General features: G+C 34.8%; 2 protein-coding genes across 2 annotated transcripts; both read right to left on the bottom strand.

The window, feature by feature from the left end:
• Window positions 1-237: 237 nt before the first annotated feature.
• Window positions 238-3,241, bottom strand: LOC140884181 (purple acid phosphatase 18). Its single transcript, XM_073290849.1, has 5 exons — window positions 2,953-3,241; window positions 1,779-2,447; window positions 1,276-1,464; window positions 1,110-1,198; window positions 238-669 (listed from the first exon to the last, which is right to left on the bottom strand). The coding sequence occupies exons 1-5, from the start codon at window positions 3,082-3,084 to the stop codon at window positions 450-452; spliced, it is 1,299 nt and encodes a 432-aa protein (XP_073146950.1). The 5' UTR covers window positions 3,085-3,241; the 3' UTR covers window positions 238-449.
• Window positions 3,242-4,398: 1,157 nt separating this feature from the next.
• On the bottom strand, window positions 4,399-8,984 carry LOC140875203 (uncharacterized). Its single transcript, XM_073278804.1, has 5 exons — window positions 8,563-8,984; window positions 6,824-7,439; window positions 6,467-6,686; window positions 5,004-5,066; window positions 4,399-4,646 (listed from the first exon to the last, which is right to left on the bottom strand). The coding sequence occupies exons 1-5, from the start codon at window positions 8,867-8,869 to the stop codon at window positions 4,554-4,556; spliced, it is 1,299 nt and encodes a 432-aa protein (XP_073134905.1). The 5' UTR covers window positions 8,870-8,984; the 3' UTR covers window positions 4,399-4,553.
• Window positions 8,985-11,205: the final 2,221 nt, after the last annotated feature.

The raw sequence follows: 11,205 nt of genomic DNA, 5'->3' as shown, positions 1-11,205 counted from the left end.
TATGTTAAAATTTAGTCATATTCTAATTTTGAAACAAAAGATACAAAGATTTTGAAATTAAACCCCACTTAAAGATCCGAAGCAAGCTTGATGATTTTGATTCAGAGAGAGTCTCCATTCATCATATCTCAAATACTTTTTTACGGATTTTCCAATTCTCCTTATTAGTATCCAAATTTTAATGTATATTCTCCACATGAATGATAATTTTTGCAAAAGGAAACACCAACATCAGAATTATGAACTGCTATATGATATTCAGCATCAAGTTAAGTATATAAAACTCCAGAGTACTACAAAGATAAATCTTAAAGTACATTATAATTAAAATTTCTTTGTGGTGCCAGCCGGCAGGTATTATGTAGTAATATAGATACAGATATTGAACAGCCAACAAGCTCGGAGTTTTACGGTACATGTAAAATGCTTTAATATATAAGCCATCAGTTTCAAGGTTCGAGTAGAATTTTTCTTAGCTCGTGACTCTTTGCCGCAACACAACCAGAACCAAGTAGAGACGTAACCCATATTTCATCAGACCTCACTGGTTCGTCGTCGTCATTCCTGTGCCAACTCCAAAATGCATGAGTAGAGTTCACTATCTTGAACTCACCATGACCAAAACTTGCTTCGCGGAAGACGGACCACTCGGGCTGGGGATTCAAGTACCTATAAGTTGATTTTCAAAAATTCAAATGGTCGGAATGAAATTTAATCCTCCATTTCAGGCAATAATAATAACTCCTTAAAAGGATTGAGGATATGGCGGAGGATGGTGTAAAATAACTTAACTCAAGGATTCTACAATGTAATCTAAGAACAAGAATGGTCATCTCTATCGGACTTGCCAGACAGAGTATTGATAATTAAGTATGAGTGAAGATGTTAATTAACAGATCAAGGCCATCAAAGATTCAAATTTTCCTTTTCCTTTTCGTTTCTGGTGGCAGGAGGAGGCAGGGGAAAGAATCAAGTTGCAACACAAACATGGAACATCATGTAGAAAAACAGAAGAATGTAAGGAAACCTTCCCACCTAAATAAGTAGCTAAATTAACAGATTTTTTGTTGATACCGAACATAATTTTCCCTTATTAAAAAATGACTCACTTGTGAGCTAAACCTTCACCATTTCCACCATCACCAATTGTAATGTGAACAGCTCCACAAGGATCCACTTTACCATTGTACACACGCCTCTGTTAACAACAAAAAATTAAGTCGTCAATTGCTCGAAGATAATTAGGATGGTAGAAGCAATAGGTTGAAATCATACAGAGCGCTCATAAGCATGAACATGGCCAGCAAAAACAACGTCCACACTAGCAGCATGAAGCAAGGGCTCCATCGCTGCCATCATGTCATCACCTTCACCCTGATGAGCCTCATTACTATTATACCATGGGGCATGAAACAACACAAGTAGCCAGGGTGTCCTTTCACGGTCCACCGTTGAAAGATCAGACTGCAAAAATTTAAAGTAGAAAAGGATATAAAGATCACAAAACAGTGTATCTAAAATAATGCTTCATCAATAACCTAAAACGCCCCATTTCTCTTTCTGAGAAAGTTTCTTAAGACAAATCAATCCTATAATGCAATGCTTCATCAGTAACCTAAAACGCCCCATTTCTCTTTCTGAGAAAGTTTCTTAAGACAAATCAATCTTATAGCTGTTATATCTACATGCCAGTTAATGTGATACACATATGCTGGTAAATGCAATGCCTAACTATACATCAATTAATGAAGCATATAATGTTGCAAAGTTAAACAGACCTTCAGCCAACTATACTGATCGGAGTACTGATCATAATCAGTATATGAACCAAGCATGATGACATGAACTCCGGCCACGTCAAACGAATAATAGAGATTCGAACTGGACCCACTCTCTTCATACGGCATCTTCCATCTTGAGTTATAGGATTTGAAGCTGTCTATGAAGAATGGTATATTCTCCTTCTCGTGATTCCCTTGGGTCACCATCCATGGTCTTGCACTAGCGAGTGGCTGTACTAGTTCCCCGAATGTGTCCCACTTGTGCTGCATATAATCCGCATAGGAAAGGTCTCCAGGAAGCATATGTACATCATATTTGCACTGGTCTATGTGGTCCAAAGTCGACTTGGTCCATCCAGTCTGACCTAAATCACCTGCCACAGCAAACGTAACTGGAAACTGAGAGGGCGGAGTTTTGAGTTGAAACTCAGCACCCTCCCCACCACATCTATAGAAATACAGCGTGCCATATTCCAGTGGACCAATCACCGTATGGTGAATCAATCCAGAGCTATACAGTAAATAACTGTAACTAGTAGTCTCTCCTTGAGCTTTAAAACTGTAATTTTGAGATGATGTTCCATATTCAACAATGGAAGGAGCATGTTTGTCGCTAGTTATCCATGATATCCGCATGTGTTTATCTCCGGCCAAGGAGATGTGAACCTGCAATTGAAACCAAAAGAGTCAAAGAGCCACTCAATCTTGACAAAAACACACGGGACAGATTATACTTGAAACGGGCAACTTTTCCAAACTTTCTTCACTTCTCAGAAAAAGCTAAAGGGAACCAGATCGAGTGTAATAAATTCAGCCATAAAGTCAGGTATAGCAGACCAATAGCGGTTCCAACATACTAAATAAAAAAGTACCTACAACTCCGAATTTAACGTTATCCCCTAAAAGATACGCATAAATAAATGTTGTCCTGTTCTTGAAATAAATACTGCGAAGCCACAAAGAATCAACTTCAAAACCAAAATCTCGCAAACCCTTTAAGAGAACACCAAAAAAACACAATCAAGACACTCTCTTTCCAGATCCAGTAAATAGCAACAAACTACCATAAAAGACTATGACAGAAAAAGGTAAGAAAACACGAAACAACCTTCAGTTCCACCTTCATTTCCTGAATCCCCCTCTGAAAAAAAAAAAAGGAAAAGAATTTCACCTGTTGAGGCTGAGAAGAGGGCCTCGGTTGCCACGGGAAGTGAATCATGTTGCGCGGCGGTGGTCGAATGTACTCAGCCGCGTCGCCGATCGTCAGCACGACCAGAATCAAGAAAACCAGCTTAAAATCCATGGCTCCGCAAAAATTACATGAACCAGAATGGTGAATTGGTTGCTTATATGTTCGATTGTGAGTCAGAGGGGACAACGCATGATTTTGTCTGTATTTTTATAACCATCTTCAGCCTCCATCAGACAATATCTCTACCATTGGATACTCCTTTAGTATTTTAGTAGGGCATTCATATTACTTTTTACCATCAAATTTTTATACATTTTAATGATTAAAATAAAAAAAAACTAAATTATATCTTACACGTAATCTTATTATAATCTATCCAAGATTTTGTTCCATAATTGTGACATTTAGTTTTTAGCTCTTTAATTTTACAGGACAATAAATCAATTACTCAAAAACAGTAATATATTTCACACATCCAAAAAATAGTTTCGACCTAGTATATATCATCTAATGTTAGTCTAACGATAGGAAGAGATTATGAACGATAAGATTAAGTGAAAAATAAAGATTATAGATGGATTTATGGAATTGAAATTTTATTTTTGTGTTTGGCAAAAATTTAAAATATAATCATGGAAACTGATGGTATAGATTTTAAATAAATGATATTTTGTAAAAATTTTAAAGAATATATGAAATTTATGGGTAATTTTTATAAATATATTTATTTTATTGTTTTTAAAACTCAAATTCAATTAAATCACATGAAATTCGATCAATTTTGTAAGGATTTCGTTTGTTTAAATGAAATCTCATCAAATATTAATCTCATTTTGATATATTATTTCATAAATATTTGCAATTCCAAATCTTCTCCAAATCCATTCCACTATAAGTGTGGAATGAAAGATTTACATGGGATTCGGTTTTGATAAAATGAGATTTCAAAATTTGATTGATATTTGATGAATTTTTATGAGATTTCATTTACCTCAAAGATTTTTTTGTAAAATTGGTAAGATTTTGTGAGATTTCATAATATTTCATCAGATTTAAAATTTCTTTGCAAATTTTATAAAATACTATTTATTTAAAATTTTATATTATTAATTCACATTATTATATTTTAAATTTTTACCAAATACCAAAAATTTCAATTCCATGAATTAACAATTTTTGGGCTACAGTTTTTGTGCAAGAGCCAAGCTCGGGCACAATCATCCTGGAAAGAGTAAATTTTCACTTATTAACGGAGAAAATTTAAATTTATTATACTGAAAAACGGCATCCAGTATTTTTTTTTTTAAAAAAAAAGGAAATAAAATCAAACGAAAATATTTCCTAGAATTTAATGCAAACATAACCCATTTTCAAGAAATTGTGAAGACAGTGTGATGGCTAGAATCTCAGGCCACACGCCAGCACTAATGCAAATGGCTTCAAGTCAAAACAACTAGACAAAAGGGTGTCTTGTTTGGATGAAGAATTGTAGTACAGTAAATAAAAGATTGTATATATTACTCATTAACCACAAATACATGCCTGAAGGCGCAGGTCGAATTTTCCGAAATGGGCAAGGCTTATTTCTTCTTGGGAGCACTTTTTTTCTTTGCAGCGGTTTTCCTCTTCGCAGCTGCTTTCTTCTTCGAATTTTTGAACCCGATTCCACTTTCCTGTCAGCACAATCACCATCGTTGATTCGTGAATTGGAACTGAATTATTGTTCTTGTGTGTCTCACCATAGTACATCCAGTTAGTTATAAACATGGCAATTTCAACATGCAGAAAGTTGTTAAAAACCTTTCAAGATATGGTAAATGGTGATGAATGTTGACCAGCACAAATGTTGTAATTTTAGAAAAGGTTAGTCATTGGAATTGAATGGACACTTTACAGGAGAACATTGCATTATCTTTCTTTCTTTTTTGAGGCAATTGCATTATCACTAATAAACACACATGAAATAATAAAACATACTTATGTAACCTTCAAAAAAAAAATTACTTATGTATATGTATTTCTAAAGGTACCTTCCTATAACCCCTGTAAGCACTTGGACCACTCAACTGCTGACCATTTCTGCTAACGTAAACCTGAAAATCATTTGGCAGTTTGATTAATACTGTAAATCAAATCATATATGCAAGAAATTAATCACAAACGGGTGCAAGTGTGTGCAGGGCCGTCCAGAAGAAGATATCAACTTCACTGGCAAGGTTACCTTGATTGAATTTATAAACACACACACACACACACACACGGAAATGCTATGCTGCCAACCCGGTTTGCAGCATACTGTGTGCATCTGTCCACGTGGCGCCCACTTGGTAGCCACATGGATTTTAATATTTTTCTAAAAAAAATAAAGGAAAATGTTGAAGAGTAGGTGAATTTTCTTCAATCGTTAATGGAGATATGAATAGACTTGAGATGCTCTAATAGCTTCAGCACCATGGCTGCAGAGAAAAAAAAAATTACAAAGGAAATGGTATGATAATCGCCATGACTGCAGAGAAAGAAACCCAAACATCTCATAACCCACCACAATTTCCTTCCTAAGCCCTTTTCATAGGTTTTCGACGACAAAAAAAGAACGAGGACAAAAATTCGTAAGCAACAGGAAAAATTTCTGATTACTTTAGAAAAGAAAAGGCCGAACAAAATGTGATTTGATTTCTGGAAATTTCTTCGGTCTTTACATGTGGATGAAGAGAAAGAAATTAATCTATGAATTTGGAAATGGGATGTGCTAATGTGCATGGACGAGTGGTGCAGTGAGTGTGAGCGGCGGCGGCGGCGAGGCAGAGCGAGAGGTACAAAATATAAAAATAAAATGTGGCTAACCATAGAGAGAAACACGGTCGTGAAGTTGGGAGAAGCGTTTTGGAAAATGGCTGCCACATTGGCGCCACGTGGACATACGCCCACAGTTAGCTGCCAACCGGGTAGGCAGCACAGAATTCCCATTTGTGTGTGTGTGTGTGTGTGTATATATATATATATATTACCTCATATTGCCATCAAGATATATAAGGATTGGGTTTAAAAGAAATATCAAATATTGAGTGTGAAATGTTTAAATGTCATTGGGATTCTTCTTTGCTGCTTACAATTGACAAAAAACTGAGAAATGATGGCCATAAAGTACTAGGAATATACATGGCTGAACTACGAGAACAAAGTATCCCACTACTAAATTAGTCTTGATACAAAATCCATCAACTGCTATAAGATTAATTTAATAAAAGAATAAAATTTGCATGAATATTGAATGGAGCGTAACAAAACATACTGCCATCTTAGTCATTCTTTACCTAAGAACAAGAATAATCAAGAGAATAAGTTTGAGAAATGTGTACTATAGTTAGATATTGAGTATATCTATGAGACTATGACCTCATCCACATTTATTGTGCAACTGGATTCATAGACAAAAAAAACCAAAAGTTTGAAAAGAGAATAAATTGGTATTTATATGTAAAGTTGCACTTACTCTTTGGCCACTTGAGTTGGTGTACCAGTGACCACCAGATTTACTGTCAGAATGCACCCTTCTCTTGCCAGCATTTTTAGGAATTCCACGACCTTTTGGATTCACCCAATTCTCAGAATCTTCAGGCATGACGGAGTTCGATTTTGAAACATTTCTCTTGGTCCTCGTGGAGCTAGTTTCGTATGTTCTCTTTGAATTCTCTTCATGGCCGAATTGATGCCTGCGAACATATAGACAGATTCACATAAAAATAATAATATTAATGATGATGATAATGATAATTAAAAAAAACACACACACACAGCACAAGAAGGAAAAATAACGGTCGAATCACAAATAATTCTGAGATAGCAATACATGTAATCAATAACTGATGCCTTTTGCTGCTTATGTTCCTGATTTTTTGCTGCTCCCAAGGGGAAGAAGTTGGGCAAACGATCACGAACCAGTTTCTGAATTCTTGAATCATCATGGAAAAAGTAGCAATGAGCTGGAGCAAAAGAACCCACATTCCAGTTCTTCCCACTGTTAGAGTCCTCACGGTTAATTACCACTTCATTCTCAGATTTCTTGGATCTGAAATATTCATGACAGACCTCATCAAAAGCAGGTGTAGGGATGTGAAAATTCTTCTCCTTGCAGAAATCATTCCACAAGTCAGTTTCGTGATCACCAACTGATGCTTTCCCTCTCCCAAAGAAGCCAGAGGCTGCATGTTGACGAGGATTTGATTGCATTTTCCCAGAAGATGAAGTTGAACAACCAACTTTAGACACATCTTCGCCATCAGATGGATCGTCCGAATCAGATTCAATCAGCTGGAATCTTCGGAGAGGACTGATAGGTGTCGAATAACCAAAAACCTCTTCCCTCTTGGTTGATTTCCAGATACTACCAGATTGTGTAAAAACTTGCCGGCCATGCAGTGAGGGCTTCGAGCTGCTACATTTAGAATGACCAGGAGGATTTCCAGCTAAAGAAAACATAGATGAAGATCACGAGCGAATGAAAAGTAAAGGTGACCATAGTGTCTCGAGCCATTACAATGAAACTAAAGAATAATGTGAGACAGCCAAGACAGTCACAACAGACAAATGTTATTTTGATGCCAAGAGAACTGTGACAGCACTAAGGTTATTGCTAGGATAACGTTAAAAAAAACTCCAAAAACGAAGGACGATATAGGTCGAGGATAAATAACATAAAATAACACATGATGTATCACGCGATAGCAGAAAGAAATATTCCACAAAACCACTAAAGAATCATGCGCCAAGTCCTGTCTTCAGCTTAATTAGCACAGTTAAATTTATTCTCAGATGCAATTTGATTGGCAGCAGTCTGTATAACTTAGAATAAAACCATTTTAGTAAAGCATTTGATTATCTACCATGATTCTTTGTCAATTCCAAAAGCAATTGTGGAATAGTTGATAAGTTTGAAAGATTATTTCATCAACAGACTATCTAGGCTTATCCCAAACATGGCCAAATTCATCAGATTCATCAATCTGTCTTCGTTTTTTTTTAATTCGCTGATACCCACCCAAGAGCTAGTTAGCCAAATTTTAAAATCATGCCATTTGAATTACAAAAGTGCATAACACGTGGATTCTACTAGCAAGAACAGCAATTCTGCTATTCAATGTTTAGATCATTAAATATTTTGAAGCTACAAAACAACCGAAAGAAGATCCAAACGATTTGCTTCATAAGTCTGAAGCCACTTTTTTCCCACACTGCACTTGGGACAGCGCTAGCAGAGGTACTAGGGGTGAAAAATATCAAAAAGTCATCGTCCTGAAAAATGAAAAACATGCATTGCCTTTTATATATTTCGCATTGGGCCAATTTTCCTTGCAAAAACTTGGCAGACAGAGGAGCCAATAACAACATCTCGTGACAATTATTCAAAATTCTTTACAGCACTCCAAACAAGGACATTTACAGTCACATTCAAGTCTATTTCAGGCAAATCACTAGCATAAACAAATATCATTGAATTTCATAAATGGGTTCATCTATCGACTGGAAAAGGTACTGGCATTTAAACGAAAAACCATATTCCAATTAAAGGCAAAAGAATGGAACTTGTACCTCTAGGGCAATCCTCCTCGGAAGAAAAACCCTCAATTTCATCATCCACGTCGCATTTCACCCGTGCATCACTGGCTTCTCCATTTCGGACCTCGGATTTGGGCTGTAGGGCGGGCCCCTTTCGGAGCCTTTTAAGCACCCGAGGTGGGTTAGAAACCCTGACTGGGGATTCAAAATCTTCGTCTTCGTTAATTTGAATCGGAGGCTGTTCAGCTGGCTGGGTTGATGAGTTGGGAGGCGGTACCGATTCTGTGTCGAAATCGAGCCCTAGAGAGAAGGAAGGAGGCTCTAAATCAAAATTCGCCATGGGAAGAAAGCTAAGCTAGCTGTTGAAGTTGGGAGAATATCATCATCGACTCCACGAAATTGAAAATGTCCCGCGCTCACTCAGCGGTCGCGCCACTGTGAATTCTTGAATTTCGTTTTACGTTCCCCTTTATATATAACTAGGTAAGTGCCTTCAAAAAATATATATATATAACTAGGTGTTTACCAAGATTTTTAATTAATGACTTAAGAATGTATGTATGAATAATTAACCAAATTTAATAAATCCTATGATAGTACTTGAATTAAAGATTAGATCAAAAATAGAAAAAATTTATATCGACGAACTTACACAGATTTCGCTAATGATCGTTTAAAAGAAAAATGTAAATTTATATATACATACCAATTAAGATACATGAAATTACAATATATTTATTTTACAAAGTTCAATTAGATAGGTACATATATTTTGTTAAAATACATTTTACAATTATCGTACATATACTTTTTATAACTAAACATATCTTATAATAAATAAAAAAAATGTATCTCTTATTTATTTAACCATATACATGTTGATTTCAATGCATATTATTAAAATCAACCTCTTCTTCTATATCAGTTGCATAATTTTGCAAAAGCGACAGCTTTGTTTCCATATAAAGCACTCTTCTTAAGATAAAAGTCCACACTGAATTACAGTAAAATCTTTTAATCTTTTCTTCAATTTCTTTATGTAGTAAGTAGTTGAACTGACATTGAGTACAGTTAATGCAAGTACAATAAGCATCATAATTCATTGTATTTGATGTGTTGACGGAACTTGTACCTAGTGAACAGAGGGAAAAAAATGCTTGAAAACATAGTTAGTCTGACGATTTGTAAAAAACTAATAACATGGTATGTATAAAGTATATTATACTAACAATTATAATATATCATATAAGATATATGATGAGTCATAAATGATTTATGACATATGTTGTGTTGTATTTTGCACATCTCATGGTAGGTTGATGAGTCTAAAACATGAGTCATCACGTAAGTATGTTGATTTATGTCACATGTAACAATATAATATTGGAAAACTTGTATTTAATGCTGTAAAAAATACATAAAAAAACCTTAAAATATTATACAAATAAATTTATTTTTAAAAAGCATGGAAAATTTTTAAACAGAAGTATAACCCGATTGGGCATAATTAGATGCTCGTAGTGCTATTAATAATTTTGCAAATTTAATCGAAAGGAAATATATGCAGAAAAAAAATCGATGCTGAAGAATTTGCATACTCCATTTTTCAGTTTGCCAAAGAAATTTCTTTGTTCTTAGCCTTGATTAAGATAAATATAGAGTAGACATTTGGTGTTGTTCAAAGTATTTTATTCGTGGTAACTGAAAAATATTGTATGTCGAAAAGGAAAACAATTATATATGTATTTATCAGATATAAACGTATTGTAGAATCCATCTTTGTAGCGAAAATTAAAATTGATCTATCTATTACCAATAAAATTGCATGATGGGATCGATCTTGCACATGTGATGAGATTTCTGGCTCCTACCTTTAAAGACGCACGCAAATGCCACAAAAATAGATGAACCTAAAAATTTATTCTTTAGAAAGATTACTAAATATATTTGACACGCCCATCGATTAAAATCCAATGCATCTGAAATACATTGACAAGGGAAGGAAAAAAATAAAAAGAGAAGGAACCCAACAAAGAGAACGGGAACATGAAAACAGACAACATAGAGAGCAAGAAAAAAAAAAGACAGTGCTCGAAAGGATTATGCGAAAGCACTTCCATAAGAGAAAGGAATGCAGTTTGAATTTGTTTAACGTACAGTTTTTCACAAGAAATATTTTTTTAAAAAATAGAGTGTTTCATTTGCTACCACATAATCCAAATAAGGAGTTGTTGAGTAATGTTTAGTTTTTTTGTTTGAATAAATAAAATATGATTTGGAACTTGGGCATGCCTAGAAAGACTCAACAATCACTCTCAAATACTGGAAAAACAAAACCCGACTACACTTCAAGCATACTAATAAGCAAAAACCGACTACACTTCAAGTACTCTAGCTAACAACACAAAATTAGTAATTGAGATAGTATGAAAGATAATTTTCCTCGAGACATTATTTAAATACAGAAAAGTGGTTGATTTCATGCATTCAAAAAAAAAGGTATCAAGCAATAGTAGTACCTGAGTTAACATCATAAACAAGCAGATAGACAGAAATTTCACACCTTCGGTTATCATTGCATAAATTTGAATCTTTCATATTACTTATTTTCTCTTGAATATTCACCAAGGCCAGCTAAACATGAGTTTCGGAATCAAGCAAAAAAAAAAAAAAAAA

The sequence above is a fragment of the Henckelia pumila genome, chromosome 1 (assembly GCF_033568475.1).
Source record: "Henckelia pumila isolate YLH828 chromosome 1, ASM3356847v2, whole genome shotgun sequence".
Classification (NCBI taxonomy): domain Eukaryota; kingdom Viridiplantae; phylum Streptophyta; class Magnoliopsida; order Lamiales; family Gesneriaceae; genus Henckelia; species Henckelia pumila.
This window is presented reverse-complemented; position numbering and strand designations above follow the sequence as displayed.

Coding starts and splice junctions, on each gene's coding strand:
- LOC140875203 (XM_073278804.1), bottom strand. CDS start 8,869: ATGGCGAATTTTGATTTAGAGCCTCCTTCCTTCTCTCTAGGGCTCGAT. Junction 5,067..6,466: donor CCAACTCAAGTGGCCAAAGA/GTAAGTGCAACT, acceptor AATGATTTTCAG/GTTTACGTTAGCAGAAATGG. Junction 4,647..5,003: donor CTTACAGGGGTTATAGGAAG/GTACCTTTAGAA, acceptor TTGTGCTGACAG/GAAAGTGGAATCGGGTTCAA.
- LOC140884181 (XM_073290849.1), bottom strand. CDS start 3,084: ATGGATTTTAAGCTGGTTTTCTTGATTCTGGTCGTGCTGACGATCGGC. Junction 2,448..2,952: donor CCTCTTCTCAGCCTCAACAG/GTGAAATTCTTT, acceptor TTTCAATTGCAG/GTTCACATCTCCTTGGCCGG. Junction 1,465..1,778: donor ATCAGTATAGTTGGCTGAAG/GTCTGTTTAACT, acceptor AAATTTTTGCAG/TCTGATCTTTCAACGGTGGA.